Below are 20,738 nucleotides of genomic sequence, written 5' to 3'. Positions count from 1 at the left end.
TGAGCTAAATGACAGCTCCATATTCTGTAATTATATCCCTGCGTTGACACGTCATATTTTCTACAGAAGACAGCGACACTACACACACACAAAGCCATATCTTAAAAGAATGTTGTATAGATCAGGAATCCATCCCCCCATGCTGCTGCAGAGGGGAGACGTTAACCCACACCAGAGAGAAAGTCTCCCCTGCTTGGCTTGAATGTGAGCAGCACGAGCCAAGAAACGTGCTTCACTGCATCTGGAAGATCCGGAATTGACCTTGAAAAGAGAGAAAGAGAGAATTCCTTTCAGCCAATGAACTGAAAGTTGTGAGTGAAAGTTGATCAGCAGAGGGAATCAAATGTGAAAAGGCCTCAACATGCAAGAATACTGGAAAAACCACAAACTGAATGTTTATAATGGCAGTTGAGGAGGGGGAGTAGGCGATCATGCGTAATGATGAAACAGTGTCAGTGTGGGGGTGTAACTCCGGTTTGTCTGCTGAATCAAAACGTTTTACCTTACATGCCCTATTTGTTTCAGCCTCAGGCAGTTTTTTGTCTGTCAGCAGATGTATCAGGAATGTATGCTTCTCTGCATTGTGGCCAACTGTGTACAACTGTGTCTGTGTGTGTGTGTGTGTGTGTGTGTAACAGAGAGAGGTGGATGCTTGACTAACCTAATCCCAATGTACAGATTTTGTTTACAGTCAGAAAACCATTCCACACCTCCTTCCAGGCCCCCCGCATCCCCCTTTAAATACAATAACAAATCCTATCTATGGACATTTTAAAGTGGGATTTGCTGGATAATTGACATCATCACATTTCCTAATCGGATTATCAATCTGCTGACCAATCAAACAACTTGTACCCAATTTAAAACTGCTAAAAATGCACTGACAGGGTTTATAAGGAGTTTAATGATCACTATCTCTGTATCACGTCCTACATCGTGCTGCTTCATCATGGTATATGTACAAGCGTCATAGCAACTGTAGAAAGAATATGACATTGCTGCCAACAATTTGACATTCTTGGCTTCTAGCCTGTAATTCCAACTCTCATGTGTTGCAGACCTGCAGCTTTGATTCAAAGAAAAAGGGGCTGAGTCATGTGACCGTAAGTCAACGTGGTAAACCTATAAGAAAATTGGCAGCGCTCCAGTGTTTTGACAGCAATCGTTTCTCAAAAGGTCGGCATGAGGAAAACATACTACGTGGCTTTGATTTGTTTTGTTTTTAGGTCACCTATGCGTGCCGTATGTTTCTGTGAAATCTCTACTGTTTGTGCGTGTTTATCAGTGGTGGAATTACGCTGAAGGCCATGCATGATAAACAAACTGTAGGGAAACAGAGGCCATGTGGGAAGGCACTGTCTTATCTGAGCATATCACCTTTACTATGACAGTAACAGGGCGTTGTTGTGTTTGCTTATCACTACAACCCATTCATATTTTCTTCACTGGGTTTGTAAAGTTAATAATAATGCATTTCATTACCTTGTCACGTAATACTTCTCTGACACTATATGGCACTGTTTTGCTTGGTTCAAGGCTGTCGTTTGATCTCTATCTTCATTTTTTATCTCTTTCTTATGGCTTTGTGAGAGTTTGCGCCTTTGAACATGAAGCCACGTGCTGAGGTCAGAATTCAGGAAATTGTGGATGTAAAGATAGTGGACTAGTTAATGACTTTATGGTCTGTGTATTAGCATTTTATTGGCACGTTTTACTCATCCGCTCTTTAGTTTGTTGTATTTACAGTGTCAGCAGTTTACTAGGAACAACTGAATGATTCACCTCTATAGTAAGTGTTGATGATAATTGTGATGCTATTAAATTCCACACCCACACCCACACTGCCACTACTTCTACTACTACTGCTACTACTACAGTACTGGATTGATTGTACGAAAGCTGACTGAGCAGTTCTTTATTTTGGTAGATCATCATTCCCTCTGTTTATCTCTCTGAGTGGTTGTGCATTCAGGTGGTAATCAACGGTTTTGTGAATCGTATAAAATAACCACACAGTGGCTTTGTACTTGCTGGCAGCCAGCCATGATTGTGGCTTTGCACTTGTTTTGTGGCTTTGCACCTCCCTATACTCCCCTGAACTCAACCCCCACAGACTTTCACCTCTTTCCATAACATGAAAGAGGCTTTCAGCTGTAACCCACTTGATGATGACATATTCAGTGACTCTGTTAAAATCCCTCCAGTATCATTGGCAGAGGTGTGTCTACTCAGATGAATCTTATGTTTACAAAACAGATAGATACTGAAATATACATACAGCATATGCTAAGATAGTTGATAGGCTCGCAACTTCCCAATCGACTCTCATACAGGCCTACGTAGTGATTGGGATTACAGTGTACTTTCAACCAGGTTTTTGTCCATTAAAGTAAAATAAAGATCACATATAGCTTTGTGAAAAATGCCAGAATCTCATTTACTCCATTCAATCTCAGAACTATACAGTATATGCTGTCATAACAGAACCAAACATAAAACATAAGTTTTTTTTGTGTGTTTAACATCGATAAACATGGCATACATCCAGACTACTTGTGTTTATGATATCTGCTCTCTTGCTCTCTCTCTCTTTCCATCGCTCCCTCTCCCTGCGGATGTTTGTGTGGTCTACATGCTGCATCTGAGGACAAATGTAGGACTTTACACCAGTTGACTTGAGCTAATCTAGGACAAAGTTGGCTTCCCAACTGAAGCTGAAGCTAAAGTGTCTACCTCCTCGTGGGTCAGTTTGAGGCAGTGGTTCTCACAGCCAATAAGGATCTGGGGGCAAGCGCTCTTCATCATGTAAACACACCTGATTTGGGTTATCACGTGTGTGTGTAGCAGGGAGAAAAGGAAAACATGCGATGTTGTGGCTCACGAGGACCAGCCTTAAGATCCGTAGGTTGGGTTAAGTGTTAGGGTTCAAGTATCAATGCTGTTCCCTAGAAAATGGAAATAATTCTGTGTACTCACAGCTGGAGGGGCCCCACAAAAATTCCAGTATGATCGTTTTATGGCCAGAGGGCCAGACACAGATCTTTTTTTTTCTCAAGGAACCAAATTCCTGGCAACACCCACTCCAGTTAGGCCTGCTTTGGTCAAGGGTAAGATCAGGGCATGCCTCCAGGGAATGAAACTACGGAGGCTTTCTGTCAGAAAGGGTTAAACTCGTAGTAAGAATCCATCTCCATAATGCTCCGCCTCCCAATTGTTGAGGATGTTTGCCCCAGAAATCACACCACTCCAGATCCCGCCTTCTCCCTCTCTGGCCCCTCCTGGCTCCTCCCCCTGATGGACCACATTGAAATGGGTCTGATGTTGTTGCCAAACATTACAGTGTGAGGAGCATCTCTGCTCAGTCTTCAAGCAGGAGCATCTCAGACCTGAACGCAAGGAGGCAACAACAAGAGGCTGTAGTGCCTGAAAAAAAACACCCCAGAAACTGGAGAGTGTCAATCTGCAGCCATATTACAAATCAGTGTTATAAGTCCAATCAGAGAGGAGGCCGTTATTACAATAGATCCTTTTTCCAGTGCGGCTGAGAACTATGGAGCGGCCGTGCTACACATCATTGGTGCTTCTCCTCTGCTCCCTTGTTCAGACAAGTAAGTCAAATTTCCTAGAGTTCAATGTGATCAGTTATGTTATTGTTGTTATTGTATTATGCACCTCTTTTTGGCTTGACATGTGCTTTAAACAAGGAGTAAATTGGTTTTTGCTTTTAACTATATAGCCATGTGCACCCACCCTTCATGTAAACATCATTTTGGCCTAGTATTTAGTGGAGGGTTTAAATTACCCACTCCTCTGACAGCGCCGGATGCAAGGTGATGGGGGAGGGCGCAGCTATCTGCAGAATGTAGGTCAAATATTTTTTTTCTCTCCCATTCTCCGTTTCTTTCCCCCATCTCTGAAAGAAACACCTCCATTCATGTAATATATTGCCCCATAACTTGAGGATCACCCTCTTGTGTTTTTTTTATCTGGTTGAAGCCTCAGCCCTAGATTTTCTTTTAAGAATATAAATTTCCAGTCAATATTTGAATGAAGCCACATGAATTTTTCATTTGCTGGTGCTCAGCCCAGGGGCCAATGAACTTTCAGGAGTGTGAATGCTGTCAAGGTTCATGAATAGCCATTGGAGGAGGCTATTTATATTGTAATTGTTTAGAGAATGGAAATTGAGATTTTGCCATTGAAACAGCTGGAATTACATTTATTGTAGACATTCTTCATCAGATGTGCCACAGTGCGATCCCCCCATGATGCAATAACAAGGCATTAATTTCCCCGCCTGTGTTTCAACACTTAACTGTAGAAATGAATGGAATCCTTAATCAAAAAAATACGAACACAGCCTTGTAAGTGGATTTCTCAGAATTCATTCAACTGTCTGTCATTGTTCATTCTAGGAAAGTGTGTGCTGGAACATGTTGAAACTGGTAGTGCGTCAGCCTCATTTCCCAGCAGCCACCCATGTAGACTTGTATTTGTGTTTGAAGGAAATGAGGCCAAAACCCACTCCATTACCCGCATAACCTTACTGGGTTCAATTTAAGGAGGAACATGATGCTTCTGTAAACTATTGGTATGGGACAAACAACCAGTGTCCTCACCTGATAACAAATCAATTGATTGGGCCAGACGTTCGAGTCAGAGCAACAAACACGCGTGCCGCATTTCCACTGATTTGTACTCAATCAATAACAGTGCTATTTTGTTCAGTTTATCTTCCAAGCCCTGAACTTTAAGCCCATTAAGTAAATATTCGATGTAAACGTGGATTTGGGTATCAAGTCATCTGTGACCGGGAAGGAGACCTAATTTAAACAGTGACCATTTCTACTATCTGGGTATTCAGATATTTGCTTGAAGTTATTTTCCTCATGCTTGTTTTTGTTTTTTGAAGCTTTCAAGGCAAGGAATATCAAGTTTAATTGATGATTTATTTTGTGTTTTGGTCAACATGAAACTGATGCCTGATCAATCTGAATTCCACAAAGACGTGTAAAGAAAGAATTCAAACATGTTCTTGATGAATAATTACAGTTAAGGGCACCAGAAAATTGACTTCACCCATAAGCTATTATAATTTAATGTTAGAAAATGTATATTGTTACATTATGTATGCATTAACATTTTTTGATGCAGCCTTGCAGAAATGGTTTTACATTTTTAATGAATAATGTGTTCTTACTGTAGCACAAAGTCACGAGGATTCTAGATGCCTGTTTGCTGGTCGGGTGATTGCAGAACTCCTCCCTCTGGTCCCTGTCAGAAACAGGTGGCCATTCGAGGGTTTTAAGCCTTGAGAGCCAGTAGGAGGTCTCTCTCATGGCCCCTTAACCTCTTCATAAAGTGCCCTCTCTCTTCCTGATGTACAGTATCTTAATTGGTTGTTTCGGTTCAGTGGCTTCATCGGGTTCATAAGAGATGGGGGCTGGGACGGTGGGGGCTGGGACGGTCCCTTTGAACCTCATTTCAAATGAGCAGTGTCTTTGCCATAAGGGACCATATTCTGTAATAACATTATCTCATAAACGTACCCACTCAGGATACAGGTTTGACTCTTTTCTGGCATTGGCAAGTCCCTTCATTTACCAAGGTGTAGTTGAACAGTTTAATGCCCTGTTTAACAGGTACCAACATGCACGATGTGTCTGTGCATGTGTTTGTATGCTTAAGAGGCTCATCACAGGGTCACAACCATAGTATTTACCTCCTAACCCCGCCGCTCCTCTGGCAGCATGCTATTACTGTCTCTGCCACTGTTGGGAGGGAAGACACTCATTTACATTGAACGCTATGGTCTCATTCAGTAAAAGCACAAATGTAGCTCAATCATCTTGAATAGGGTTTACTGCCTTTGATTTGCAGCCATATCTGTGTTTATGTGGATTCTTACCACAAGGGTCCTTGATAGACGATAAATAAAACAGTGGACCTTTTAGCTGAAGAGTGTGTTTATATCTTTCTGTCATAGATGCATTAACAACATGTGGAACCAACCAGTTCCAGTGTGGCAATGGGAAATGCATCACAGTTAGATGGGTCTGTGATAGCACGGATGACTGTGGAGATGGCACAGATGAACTACCTGGTAACTGCTGTGAGTATCTTGTCATTATGTATGCACACGTGTGGCCCCTTCCATACCTCATTGCGGCATGAGTATAAACTTATCTACTGTTTATGCTGTATTTTGCTTCCAGTGGCCAAAACATGCAGACCAGGCGAGTTCAGCTGTGGTGATCGCCTTAATATGTGTGTCCCTAAAACATGGCGATGTGATGGAAAAGCTGATTGTGACAACGGAGCCGATGAGGAGAGTTGTGGTGAGTTGGAGGCCGACACATGTATCTTACAATCTTACATCCTCACTGTTGTTTTCCTGGTCCTACAGCCTGACATGTTTTCACTCCCTTAGCTCCCAAGAAGTGCACAAAGAGCGAGTTCAGCTGCAGGAGCGGCCAGTGTGTATCAGCCTCCTTTGTGTGCGATGACGAGGCAGACTGTGATGATGGCAGCGATGAGCTCTCCTGCCCGCCCATCACCTGCAGCGGCACGTCCTTCCAGTGCAACAACTCAGTTTGTGTCCCACGCCTTTGGACCTGTGACGGAGACACGGACTGCGCAGATGGCTCGGACGAGTGGCCCCAGAACTGCGGGACGATGAAACCTGCTGCCGCTGCCACTCATCGCTGCTCAGCCAAGGAGTTCCACTGTGGCAGCGGAGAGTGCATCCATGGCAACTGGAAGTGTGACCGGGATGCTGACTGTCTGGATCGTTCAGATGAGGCTAACTGTGGTAAGTTCATCCCCACATCCATGCATCTATCTATTTATTCATTCATTCTCTTGCACTGTGTAAGTACTGTAGTACTGTAGAAAAAGGTATCCTACCCTTTTCCCCATCGATTTCCCTCCTTTGGGACTCACGTTTGTGCACTTTGCAACCCTCCAGCTCGTACCACCTGTCGGCCTGATGAATTTCAGTGTGGTGACGGAGCCTGCATCCATGGCAGCCTCCAGTGTAACCAACGATACGACTGCAGCGACATGACTGATGAAATTGGCTGCGTCAATGGTAAGACACTCTACCTCACTGTTTGTGTTGATCAAAATTCTATGCTGACTCGCCTTTATTGTCTGCATACGCCTCAAGATGAATTCGGTTTCTGACGAAGTGTTTTATGTACTTGTTCATCATGCACAGTGACCCAGTGTGAGGGCCCGACCAGGTTTAAGTGCCGCAGTGGGGAGTGTATTAGCATGGAGAGCGTCTGCAACCATCAGCGTGACTGCAGGGACTGGTCTGATGAGCCTATCAGGCAATGTGGTAAGTACAGAGACCCATACTACCTGGTCAACTGGTGCTGCTTTAGAATGATACAATGGTCATGTTGGCAAAAAAAACACAAAAAGCTGTTTTTGTAAAGCTTTTGTTCTTCTACTGCAGGATCCAATGAGTGTCTGTATAACAACGGTGGCTGCTCTCATATTTGCAAAGACCTGAAGATCGGCTACGAGTGCCTGTGTCCTGCTGGGTTCTTCCTTACTGACACGAAACGCTGTGAAGGTACAACAACCCAGACATTTATACAACATTCAGAGATGGAAAGAAAGAACAGTTACGGAAAATTTAGAACGCTATCTAGTATTTTTGTCTTCTTCTCCTTTAAAATTACCGAGGGAATTACTTCACTACTTGAACTACTACTACTACTACTACTACTACTACTGAACTTGGCCTGACGATTGTAGCTGCTACTTTTCATTTAATCAAATCGAGTGTGATTAATGAAGAAAAGAGACAGAAATGAGTGTGAAGTAATCTTTAAAATGTAAGATATTTCTATAATTGTGTATTTTTCAATCCATTTTTGTCCTAACTCATCCTGCCATTTTTGGTACATCGAGTCGGTTGGCTAGCATGCTAGTTTGGTGTGTTACCTTGGGTTTTTGTCAAACCTGCGCTGGAAGTCTTCAGCAAATCTCACATTGAGAAACAGAATAGTCACACCACCCAAATGCATTGCTCAATATTTGAATATGTCATATGCCAAAGCCAGTGTTCCTGCATGCCAACTGTTGACACTGGCACGAACGCTCGCTCAGCCGCTTTGAACTCAGTGACTCAGCTTTGCTTGTTACAATCACATGTCCTTTTTTTGGTCACGTGTTTGACTCGACTGTAACACACAGTGACGATTTGTCCTCTTGATTCACGCAGATATTGACGAGTGTGCCAACCCAGACACCTGCAGCCAGATCTGCATCAACCAGATTGGAAGTTACAAATGCCAGTGTGAGGAAGGGTACCAGGTTGACCCGGCAACCAAAGCCTGCAAGGCCATTGGTAAATGTTAGCTGTCTGAATCTTTATTGGATTATTATGTAACACATCCTTTGAGTATCGAATGACAGTCGCCTTGAATGTCAGACTAAATAAACAAACCTTTCATACTAAATAAACACTTGTCTTGTTTTGTAGGTACTATAGCGTATCTTTTCTTCACCAACCGTCATGAAGTTAGAAAGATGACCTTGGACAAAAGCGAGTACACACGGGTAATCCCCCGTCTAAAGAATGTTGTGGCTCTGGACATGAACATGGCCAGCAAAGACATCTACTGGTCAGACATCTCTCAAAAGAAGATTTACAGGTGAGCAAGTCTACAAGATAACAAAGATCTCTCTATATATCTCCTATATTTTCATTACTTCGGTTTCACACTCCGCTCTTTACCTTTAATCCAGAGCCCAGATGGACTCGGCTGAAGATGCCTCTCATCATAACATTTTGATTGGCAATGACATTGATGCTCCCGAGGGCATTGCCTTTGACTGGATCCACGGCAACCTGTACTGGACCGACAGCATCCGTAGAACTGTCTCTGTTGTATCTTCGGATGGAAGCCGCAGGAAAACACTCTTCCAGCAAGGCTTATCAAGACCTCGTGCTATTGTGGTCGACCCTCACAGCAAGTAAGCTTGATAAATGTGCAATATTTTTCAAGCATTAAATGTGGTCTATTTGCTTTTGTGTCACCTGTCACAATCAGGTTTTTATAATATGTTTATCGTATCTGTGCCACTCCAGCTTCATTTACTGGACCGACTGGGGCACTCCAGCCAAGATAGAGAAAGCAGGTCTCAATGGAGGAGATCGCACTGCTCTAGTCACTGATAATATTGTGTGGCCTAATGGCATAACAATAGGTAAGCACTCTTGTCTGTCTGCAAGCTGCTCTTGTGTATGAATGCCAGTAGTCTATGTGGTCTGACCCCCCTGCCCACTCCCCCCCTCCCCTGCCTGCTCCCCAGACCTGCTGAACCAGCGGCTGTACTGGGTGGACTCTAAGTTGCACACGCTCTCCAGTATCGACGTGCAGGGAGGCGGTCGACGCACCCTCATCATTGACGAACACAGACTGGCCCACCCACTGGGACTCACAGTGTTTGAGGTAGATGTTTTAAAGCTCATGAACTCTGTTACACATAGGGCCTGACAAACACAACATGCCATAGATACCTCACTTGCACTTCCAAACAGTGGTTTTGCTCCTTTCTACCACAAGGAACAAACAGTAACTTCTCTCTTCTCTTCTCACAGGAAAGAGTGTTTTGGACAGACGTCAGTAATAATGCCATCCTGAGTGCCAACAGGTTGACGGGCAGTGACATCACACCCGTGGCAGAGCATCTGTCATCTCCTGAAGACATTATTCTATACCATAACCTCAAACAGCCTGCTGGTATGTGGGATGTCACACCTCTTACTGCCACACTGTGCAGAGAGCTATAGATTAGATTTAGTGGTAGTATCATTGTCTTAGGGTTAGTTTAGGCTCAATATCTGCGCATATTAAGGCAGAGAAATGTATTATTTGAAAAAACTTTTAAGCACGCTTATTTGCTTAAAGATATGGTGGATGTCCCTATATCAAGTGTTTTACATTTCTTTTTACATTTCGTAACGTTATGTTTCATTTATGGTGTTTCTGGAACAATAGCATTGGCAAGAATACTTAACAATGCATGAAAAATATTGATACTGCACTCTGCAAAGATTCTGAAGTTGAATTCTACTCTTCCACCTTTCAGGCAGAGACTGGTGCACAGTGGCCAATGGTGGCTGTGAATTCTTGTGCCTGGCAGCTCCTCAAGTCGGCAGACACGCCCCCAAATATACCTGTGCCTGTCCCGATAACATGATGCTCGCCAGGGACATGAGGAGATGTGTACCTGGTACGTAAATAATTTGTATATAAATATAAAAGATGAAATGACATCACAATGTGAGGAATTTGTCTCTTAACCAGAATATTATCTCTCATACTGAACATCTCTTCATCTAATTTTTCACAAACAGCTGTGCCAACACCTGCAGCTGTGCCAACACCTGCAGCTGTGCCAACGCCTGCAGCTCCCATTCAGCCTCAGCTTCCAGCCACTGACGCCCCTCGTCCTCCACCAGTGCCAGAAAGAACCACCGCCAGACCCCAGCTCCGCACCAGCACCGCCCCCATCATAATCACCAGCACTACAGCCAAGCCAGTACCACGCAGCACCAAGTCACCAGTTAGGACCACCACACTGGCACCAAGGCCCTCTTCAACCCAGCCAGGGATTCCCAAGGCACCTCAGACCACCACGGAGGCTCCAATCACCTCTCAAGGTAGACTGCCCGGTCAAGACAGGTGGCCACCCGATTAGAGTCCGGTTCTGCCTTAGGTTTCTTCCCGTTAAAGGGGAGTTCTTCCTTGCATCATGGGGGAATATTGAGTTTCCTTAAATGCTCTGCAGGTAATGTTGTTATGATTTGGAGCTATATAAGACCGATACCATAAATAAATTGGCATGAAATGGTTAATTTATCACTGTGTACTTTGTTAAAGTAAAGTAGTCAGGACGTTTTTGGTGTATTCAAGGTGTTAACGTCTATTATGTAGGGATGCACAAGGATGCAGTATGACAAATTCTTATTTGTGTTTTCTCCAGTTGTCCATAATGGATTTGCCAATGCTGTACCTCAGGCGGTTTCCAGCACCCCGACAGTTCTGCTTGTAATCGTACCTCTGGGTGAGTTTTTTGGCAGCTGCAGCAAAGCCTCCATCTTCATCAGATTTGATAAAATAACAACATCTCTGACCATCAAATCCTCATCTCTCCCTGTCTCTGCCTCTTTTAGTGATTCTTTGTATTGTGGCTGTTGGTGCCATGCTGCTATGGAGGAACTACAGGCTGAAGAACACCAACACCATTCATTTTGACAATCCCGTCTACCAGAAAACCACTGAGGATCAAGTGCACATTTGCAGGAGCCACGACTATGATGGTTACACCTACCCAAAGGTAAGACTGGGTCCTATTTCTGAGAATATCTGTAAAAAAATGAAGATGATGAGCAATGGTTTGACCTCCTCTTTATTCCTTTCTTATTAGAGACAAATTGTGGACTTGAATGAAGAGGCGGACAATCCGGCCTTTACAGAAAACTGATTTAAAAGTGTGAGAGAGGAGTCTTGAAGATAAGCTACCATCTTTTTTACTGCACCGCACACAGAGATGGAAGAGGAAGCCAGTCAGAGCATCATCCCAGCTTGAGTATCCCAGAAACAAACACACGTGATCAGTGGAGAAGCAGCATGAAAAGGGATTTGTCTTCACTGCATATTTCTGGATTTGTTTGTGTTTTTGACGGTCAACAAATCATCCAAAATCTTCTGTTAGGAGGATTCTACAATTTAAGCAACTTGTTATTGTGTGGAGAACTATGTTGTTGTTTTAAGTCACATCACTTTTTGCTTCTCGTGCTTCAATTTAACTCACTATTGTTACACGCCATTCACAATTTGTGTCACAAGAAATCACAGTTAATTGTTCTCTTCTGACAGACAGTGGAAATTAATCATGGTGTGCACTTTGTGTGTCATTTTAAATGTCTTTTTGTTCTTGGGAAACAGAATCTGAACCAAGACAAGCACACTAGAGTTGAGTAGATGAATATAAGTTATTGTGACTAACTGTGTCACTGTATCCACCATGATGGCCTTAATCCATCTCATCATCTCATCATCATCTGCGTCAGTCACAGAGCAGAACCATCATCCAAAGGGACCCAAAGTCGGCGTAGCTGCTATCAACACGCCGCACGTGTTTGTGCCTAGACAATGCGGCAGTAGCTCGCTCATGGTCGTAATGTTCTCCAGGAGCCTCTGATGTTTTTCAGTTGAGTTTCCCATCAACATGCCCCTCCCTGGAGAACTGTATATTACAACCAATGCATTCCTCAATGACAGCAAAGCTTTGATGGCAACATGTGACTTAGGAACCCGTGTCTGTGTCTGTGTGATATTTACATCCTGTCTTAAGACTTGCAGTATTACTTGCCTTATACCAGTGTTTCAAAACAGAATCCTAGATGGTTCCCAGTTAGCTGTTCCATCTTAGTTTACAATATACTGATGACAACCTTGTGCCTTTCTAATGATGAGTTTTATTCACATTGGTGCCATTGAACTCCAAGTTTTGTGTATAAAATCAATGTGCCTGCCCGTTTACAGTGAAATGTTAAAGGGAAATATCGATGTTACATGCAGAAGAGTGAGATTCACAAGCGGTAGTGTGAAATTCTTTTCATTTTACATTCACAAACTAACAGTGCAGATCAAGCGTATGTAAATATAATGTTCATAAATGTAAATATTGGGTCTTTACCTTTTAGTCATGGTGTTAATTTGTAGAGTTTGTTGTACACATTGAAATATTTGCTGTACATAAATAAATGCTTTTATTTATCCTAGAATCACTTGTGTGGTTTAAGTTTTTCTCAAGTTTCTTCTTAATTCTTTAAAGAAACATGGATATAAGCTTTGGAGACATGCAAAACTACAGTAATTTCTTCCTTTTGACTGCTTATTTCATGATGTACTAAATGCTAAATGAGCTCTTATCATTCTCTGGTGACCCTGCACTGGATAAGTGGGATATAGAGAATAGATAGATGGGATGATCAATGAATGGATGGATTGGATTACTTCATAAAATACAACTGGAGTCATTTCCGTGTGTAAACTGGGCCAGTAAAGCAACACAATAGTCACTAGATACAGAAAGGGCAAATAAAGAAGACAGGAGTTTAGTTATTTAACTAAAATAGGTTTCAGTTTTCAGGCTTCTTCTCCATATTTCAGATCAAAACTCTGCATCGCTGCTCTCCTCTGGTTTAAACAGATGAGAAATGTACAGCAGTGTATTCCACTATTCAACAGCTCTGGTATGCAGACGTGGCCGACCCGCAGGGGGAGAGTGTTTTCTTTTCCTTTTTTTGGGGGGTGGGGGTGTTGGGCAAGCACGTGCTTCTGTAGTTCTTCTGTGGAAACCCCAACCTTTTTCTGAGAAAGACCCAAACACAAGAGACGTCACAGCAACAGGCGATGACCATTCAGGGAGCTCCATGCTACAAATCTTCACCCAGCTTGGCTGTGGTAGAGCTCAGATAAAGAACTCAGGAAGTCTTAATACTGTTACTTACTGTTACTTACTTACTCTTATTGATATTGATGGGTCAGGCTTTTTCTAAACCAATGAGATGTAGGTTTGCACAATGTACTGGCCTGTTTGCAGCGGCTTCTGAGAAATGACGAATGAGCACTGTTCCATACTACAGGATTTCGTAAGAAGTAATCAGAACCGGAACGGAATTGGTGAACAAAATATGTTGTGTAAAGTATTTTTATGATTATGAGCCATTTTGTCTTTGTACAGTACTGTACATCTGTGTTACTCGTCACCTGGAAAACCCTTTTATTGTTGTAAATAACCCAAATGGACCGCTTACAGTTTTCCTGGCAGCGGCTGTGTGTTACCAGGAAAGTTGAGAGCTGGAAGAGTGAACCACAGCGAGACAGAGAGGGGAACAAACAGCTCTGTGACCCCTGCAGATCTGTGGTCAAATCCTCTCTCTGACGGCGGGTAAAGTTCAAGGCTGAGGACGGGCTGAAGTGTGAAGCTGATAACGCAAGTTAGGAAAAGCCACAGTGACATGTCTATAGACGTAAATGTAGGTACACACAGAAAAGCATAAAGACCAGATTTGGTTTTGTTGGCATGAGACAGCAGAAATCCCTGATTTCATAGAACGTCTTTATCAGAATCCCTTGACATCATTAATCTAAATGACAACAAAGGTTTGCGTGCAGCCGGGTCATTCCAGTCACTGCCATGAAAATAGTGAGTGTTTTTCTTCTCAATGCACTCGTTTTCACTTTGTGTTCAGCACTGATGAAAGCCTGATTTTTGTAAATTGACTGCATCAATTATTGTTCCAGCATTTAATCAGGTATAGAGCAAATTATGACTAATACAACAAATACACAAATAATAATGACGGTTGCATGATTACTGTTGACAAGTTGGCATTTTGACCACTGCTCCATACGTTACATGGCCTCGCCCCTCAGGTCTCCCCACAGTGAGTAAACACTGCGGGATTATCTGGTGAAGGGTTATTAGTGATAGTGATTCAGAAAAACATTCACTTTACTCGTCAGCAATATTATTTGCTTTGTGTGATACATTATATTATGTACATACTTCCTGTAGCAGACGGATAACCACTGATAAAATGCTCTGTGTCAATATTAGACTGACGCAAGCATTTGAGGTTAAGGATGTTTCAACATATGCCAGGATTTATTGAAATAAACAAAACAACAGGCAGAAATCATTGTTTATTGGAGAACATAAACTTGTACTGCCGGTTAGAAGATTTTAAACTTGTTATATTTGATACATATTTGGTTAAATCTCAATCAACGTAATTCCAAATGATTATGATAATGATGATAATGAGGATGATGATGATGATTATTGTTATGATTGTGAATATTAACATGAATATGATTACGATTATGAATATGAATATGAATGGTATTATTATTATTATTATTATTATTATTATTATTATATCAAGGGATATATGACAGCTATTCATTTTGTGAGTACCACAATATGAAATGGGGACGAATCAAAACCATGTTGTTGACAAATTGTATTAGAGTTCCGCCTACTGGTCACTTCTGGAAACGTTTGAACTGAACACCGGAAACCACGTGGTCTATCTCTTCACACACGTTTAGCCAGCAGGCTAAATCAATGGCACCTGGATTAACTTCTCCATATTAGACCGAGAAGTATTTGTACTAAACGCGTAGTGTCTCGGTGAAACAATGTCTGACAGGTCGGAACTTAAGATAAACTCTCAGTTTGCGCAGAGATATGACAAATATCGGCAGAAAGAAGAGTTGCAGAGACGTAAGTGTGTCCATGCTAGCTAACTTTGGCTAAACTACCATGCTAGGAGTCCAACGTGGAGATGTGCTTTAAGTTGTTGTTTACGTGTTTACGACGCCAGCATGTGACGTGTGTGAAGTAACAACTTTATGTGTGTATTGTTCAGTGAAAGACCGATATGGAGACCGGGCTGATAGTGAATCTGGCTCCTCCGAGTCCAGCTCTGATGACAGTGAAGTGGTTTGTAACTCCATATTTGTCTTCTCTAGCTCTCGTTACACTTTAGATAATGACTCTGAGCGGTTCTGTTCGACTGTCTGACTCATATTTGTGTTTACAGGAGCTGGACCCGGAAGTTGAGAGGGACTTTTACAGAACACTGTCCCTGCTGAAGAAGAAAGACCCCAAGATCTATCAGACAGATGCTCAGTTCTACTCTGAAGGTTCTTACCACACACACACACACACACACACACACCGACCGATCAGTGACTCTCACCTTAAGGAAACATAAATGTGTAAACAAACAAATCTTTTGCTTTCTGCAGCATCCACCAGCGACGCCAAGCCTTCCTCCTCAAAGAGAGCGGTGAAGCCCATGTACCTGAAAGACTACGAGCGGAAAGTTATTCTGGAGAAGGAAGGGTGAGTGAGCCGCTGTAGGCACCAGCGGACCCTCTAAAGGGTTAATAATGGCTTCATGGCAACATCTTCATCATCAAATCTGTACTGCAAATGTATCATCTTGTAATTTTTACCTTCATTTCTTACTTTCTCTTAATTGTGTTCCTGCTTCTTCTTTAATATGTCAATAGTAAATATGAAGATGATGAGGACGAAAGCGATTACGAAGAGGAAGCCAGGAAGAGAGAGGTGAGCTTCTATAGGAAGTGACGTCCCCCTACAAACATGGAGATGTGAGATTGTGTCCACGCCAGCTTTTTTACTTTTTATTTACCGTTCTTCTTTGTTTTTCAGAGAGCTGCGTCTCCCAGTTACATCCAGGAGCAGAGGGAGCTCAAAGAAAGGTGAAGAGGAATCCCAATTCACGCTTCACTATCTCCAACTCTAGTTCCGAAACGGCCAGACTGTGGTTGTAGACGTTTCAAAACGCCTCCTCTTGATTTCTCTCCAGCTTCCGTCAGTTTATCCAAGACAGCGGGGACGAAGACGCTGAGGCCGAACCAGAGTCCCGCCTGCTGACCAGGAGGACGAAAACCCAGGACGAGAAGGTGAGAATGAGCAGGAAACACCTCAGAGCCACAACGTGATCCACCCTGACACGGAGATGAAGCCAGACTGCAGACGATTGATGAAGACGATGCTGATTGCTTTTGTATCTGTGTAGGATAAAGAAGAGGAGGATTATGTGGAGTGGCTGAAGGGCCAGGCTGACGGGGAGGGGCCAGAGGAGGTGCAGGACATGGTGAGTGTTTATGGCTCCACATCGCAAATAACATGGAGAGGAAGATGAAGATGATAAGACAGCAGGAGGGAAGTTGTGTTTTTGGTGTGAGGAGGGTTTATTTTGAAGCCTTGTGTTGAGACAGAGATGCCTCAGGGATTACTGGAACGACCCCCAGTTGGATGAGAAGGAGTGTTTCCTCAGGGACTATGTCTTAAACAAGGGCTACCTGGAAGAAGAAGACCATGAAGACGATCGGTATGTTGCTGCCAAATGTTCCCTGTTGGCTCAATGATGAACAAAACTCTATTTTCACTTTCCTCGGGCTCGTCGGGCTCAGAACTTATAAGTTAACCCTCGTACTGTCTTAAGTAACAAAAGTCACGTTCCCGCCTGGATCCATTTAATGTCCCCGACGTTTTTAGAATCCCCACCTATGACGAGGTCGTTCAGGATGACGTGGAGGATTCTGAAGAGGAAGGGGAGTCGTTCTTGGAGCGCCAGGCCGACTTTGAGAGGAGCTACAACTTCCGCTTTGAAGAGCCGGACGCCCAGCAGATCAAGACATATCCCCGCACCATCGCCACCTCGGTGCGCTCCAAAGACGACAGCCGCAAACGCAAGAGGGAGGAGGTGAAGGACAGGAAGAAGAAGGTCGGTGCATCCCTCTTTGTTTTCACCTTCCCATGCGCAATAACAAGCTGAAAGAACCGTTACACCGTCTGCTTCTCTCTGTCAAAGCTCCAGTAGCTAACACGCACACACACACACACACTTCTGTCACTTCAGGAGAAAGAGCAGAAGCAGGAGCAACTGAAGCAGCTGAAGAACCTGAAGCGCGGCGAGATCATGGAGAAGCTGAAGAGGCTGCAGGAGCTGACCGGCAACGAGCAGCTCGCCTTCAGCCCGGCAGACCTGGACGGAGACTTTGATCCACAGCACCACGACCAGCTCATGCAGGTGGTCACACACACACACGTGCACGCACACACACACACACACACACACACACACACACACACACACACACACACACACACACACACACACACACACACACACACACACACACACACACACACACACACACACACACACAAACTGTGCATCCAACAAGGACAAATAGTGTGTATTCTCTGCACGATTGTCTTATTTTGGTCTGTATTTGCAGAAAGTATTTGGTGATGGATACTATGGTGAGGAAGAAGAGGGGAAGCCTCAGTTTGATGATGATGAACTAGAGGGTGAGCTTCTGTTTGCTTTGTATACAACTGTAATGTTGAGTTTATACTTGGCTCTAATAGGTAATTGTATGTTTTCACAGAGCACTGGAACTGGGACACGTGGACTGGAGAAGGAGGAGGAGGAGGAGGAGACGAAGACTGCGGGGAAGAGGAAGAATACAGCGGAGAGGAGCCCGAGTCCCGTGGGCCTCATTGTGAAGACGCAGGCTTCATTGTGAGTGGATTCAGGTGGATGTACGCACGCACGCCGTGCAGCGATCGGCTGGCTTTTTTTCTGATCCGGTCGTTTCTGTTGACACAGATGGACGCCGACTACGATCCCACCCAGCATACCTCCTCCAAGAAGAAGAGGAAGGACAGGAAGAAGCTGACGAAGGACGACATGCCTCAAATGGGGAAAAAGAGGAAGAAGTCTCACTTTGCGGAGGTCATCACCAAAGAGAAGCCCGTGTTTGATCCCCGTAAGTGTCGGCTCGCCTTGCCAAGCGTGCGGCCTCGAGCTCTGATGGTGATGTCGTCTTTACCTAACTGAAGGCTTCTTGTGTTACAGAGGAGAAAAGCTTTGAGAAGTACTTAGACGAGTACTACAAGCTGGACTACGAGGACATCATCGACGACCTCCCCTGCAGGTTCCGCTACAGGCCGGTCCTGGCCAACGACTTCGGCCTGAGCACCGACGAGGTGAGCGCACCGGCACTCCCGCCACGCCCACTTTCATATCTCCAATCTAAAGACAGAAGCAGCTTGCGAGCTACATGTAGGCTGACGCGACAGTTGCATGATAATGCTGCGATGATGAGCCTCGTACTGACCTGGTATTGCGAAAGCTCTGACCAGGAAATGATCTCACCTTAATCTTCTCTCTGAGCAGACGTCGACGCAATTGTGTCGCCGAATCTGCTGTTTGTGTTAGGTAAAGGGTTAGGGTTAGACTCAAGTCAATCGTAGAGCTGTGACTTTGTTTGTGATCGACTCTGCTTCTCTCCAAAGATCTTACAATCTGATGACAAGGAGCTGAACCGATGGTGCTCTCTGAAGAAGACCTGCATGTTCAGGTAGTCACTTTACTCTCGTATAAGAGTCAATATCGTCTTTATGTTGTCTTTTACAGGCACATTCAACACTCTCTCCCCTTTTTTCAGGTCCGATAAAGAGGAGATGAGCGATCTGCAGAATTATAAGATCAAAGCACGGAATGAAAATAAGAAGAGAGACATTCTAAGCTCTGTTTATTCTGAGTGAGTACTGCACAAAGCACAAACACTGATCAGACCAAAGATTGTGCCTTCTATTCACGCTGCATCACATGTTTACCTGCAGGCAAGATACAGAGGCGGGAGAGGCCAAGAACAAGATGGGAAAGAAGAGGAGAGATCGTGTGAAGGAGGCCGAGAAGCAAGGCAGAGGAGCGGAGGACGACAACCAAGGCCCCGCCAAGGACTCGCCAGAACAGACGCTAGGCCAAGCCCTCAGAGACGAAGCAGGTGGCGGCGAGGAAGAGGAAGAAACATTCCTTGTACCCAAGAAAAAGGTGATGGAGGCAGAAGGGGAAGGCCAGACGCAGGTTGCCGCAGAGGAAACAGCAGGCGGAGCCAAAAAGGTCAAGACCAGGACCGAAAAGCCAAAATGGCCCAAGAACAACAAGCACAAGCGCACAGGTGGCCGTCTCCTCTCAGCTGGTTCAGGGGTCAGGATAGGCGGCCAAGAGTTCAGCAGACAGAGACTAAAGGCCTACGGTCTGAACCCCAAGAGACTCTACTTCAGACAGCTGGGCAGACAGAAGAGAAAAGCACAGGAGAAGATGGAGAAGCAGAAGAAAAAAGAATGACATGGAGGCTTCATCATTCCTTCCATCAAGTCCACATACAGCGTATCTGGCAAATGACTAACTCTCCACAGTACAAGAGAATTATTTTAATTAATCTCTGCGTCAAATAAGATGCTGACATTTAGTTGCGATGGTTGTGTTGGATCACATTGTACTTTTGAAATCATGTAGATTTTAATCAGGTTTTTAAACAGCAGTGTAATTACAAACCTGTGAATTTGTAATGATTTTCTTTCAGTATAATGCTATATATGCTATGAACACCATCACCAGGGGCCACACACACACGGGGCCATTGGGTTGTAAGTTTTGTGTTTGTGCAGCATTATTGCGCACATTTATCTTTCACAAAACAAATAAACATGAATTTAATGTCAATCTTTGGTTTGGAGATGAAAACATCTTATTTTCATGGTGTGGCTGAGGCACCAAAGAGCAGCAGAGGACTACAGAGACACTACATGGAGTAGAGTGAGTATGTTTGCCTCTTGTAAAAGTAAACATGGCTCAAGCTTGATGATTTTGGCTTTTTAATATCTTCAAATCACTGGCACCAATCGATCAGTTTCTTCTAACCAACATCTACAAGTACAGCACGGCAGGGAGTTCAAAGAAATACCTTGGAGACCTGAAGTGATGAAATGTGTTGGGTAATTCAGCATCTTAAATTTATCAAAATCATGTACTAAGATTACAAGATTACAACTGTTCTTTACATTTTTGTGCCTTGGAAATGTGAAGTTCAATGTAAAAACAAAAACATTTGACAACAATGGATGCAAATTGCACAACACAAATTGAGGAAATTACTCTATTTAATAATAAATGTATACAAAAATATACAGAATAGTCAACAATGCATGTATAAATATTTTATTTTTACTCAGCAAAATTAGATTTGGTTCAGAGAACTCATTAGAAGTTACACTCCTGTCCACTAGGTGGCGGTATGCAACAT

At 43.6% G+C, this 20,738-nt stretch overlaps 2 protein-coding genes and 1 non-coding gene across 4 annotated transcripts; all 3 read left to right on the top strand.

Annotated features, from left to right (window-relative positions):
• The first annotated feature begins 3,343 nt into the window (after positions 1–3,343).
• On the top strand, positions 3,344–12,814 carry ldlra (low density lipoprotein receptor a). The gene is made up of 18 exons (XM_076150129.1): positions 3,344–3,608; positions 5,987–6,112; positions 6,216–6,338; positions 6,431–6,811; positions 6,968–7,090; positions 7,220–7,342; positions 7,463–7,582; positions 8,237–8,362; positions 8,498–8,669; positions 8,764–8,991; positions 9,107–9,225; positions 9,331–9,470; positions 9,620–9,761; positions 10,111–10,254; positions 10,379–10,684; positions 11,008–11,088; positions 11,198–11,361; positions 11,452–12,814. Exons 1-18 carry the CDS (start codon positions 3,551–3,553, stop codon positions 11,506–11,508), a joined length of 2,733 nt encoding a protein of 910 aa, XP_076006244.1. The 5' UTR covers positions 3,344–3,550; the 3' UTR covers positions 11,509–12,814.
• A 1,034-nt stretch (positions 12,815–13,848) lies between these two features.
• On the top strand, positions 13,849–20,523 carry kri1 (KRI1 homolog). Of its 2 annotated transcripts, none has more exons than XM_076150155.1 (18): positions 13,849–14,241; positions 15,470–15,543; positions 15,644–15,746; positions 15,852–15,948; positions 16,119–16,176; positions 16,282–16,331; positions 16,439–16,535; positions 16,652–16,729; positions 16,854–16,966; positions 17,134–17,362; positions 17,498–17,668; positions 17,880–17,952; positions 18,033–18,166; positions 18,254–18,413; positions 18,503–18,633; positions 18,943–19,007; positions 19,095–19,190; positions 19,273–20,523. In XM_076150155.1, exons 1-18 carry the CDS (start codon positions 14,187–14,189, stop codon positions 19,778–19,780), a joined length of 2,292 nt encoding a protein of 763 aa, XP_076006270.1. In that variant the 5' UTR covers positions 13,849–14,186; the 3' UTR covers positions 19,781–20,523. The 2 variants fall into 2 exon arrangements, with proteins under 2 accessions (XP_076006270.1, XP_076006269.1); XM_076150154.1 differs by lacking the exon at positions 13,849–14,241 and adding an exon at positions 15,114–15,324 and having other exon boundaries at positions 19,273–20,522.
• LOC143000760 (Z30 small nucleolar RNA) lies at positions 18,740–18,823 on the top strand. Its single transcript, XR_012963649.1, has one exon. It is a non-coding gene; the product is annotated as a Z30 small nucleolar RNA (small nucleolar RNA).
• Positions 20,524–20,738: the final 215 nt, after the last annotated feature.

The sequence above is a fragment of the Genypterus blacodes genome, unplaced genomic scaffold, assembly GCF_046128005.1.
Source record: "Genypterus blacodes isolate CSIRO-AG114 ecotype Tasmania unplaced genomic scaffold, CSIRO-AGI_Gbla_v1 ptg000051l_1, whole genome shotgun sequence".
Lineage (NCBI taxonomy): Eukaryota > Metazoa > Chordata > Actinopteri > Ophidiiformes > Ophidiidae > Genypterus > Genypterus blacodes.
This window is presented reverse-complemented; position numbering and strand designations above follow the sequence as displayed.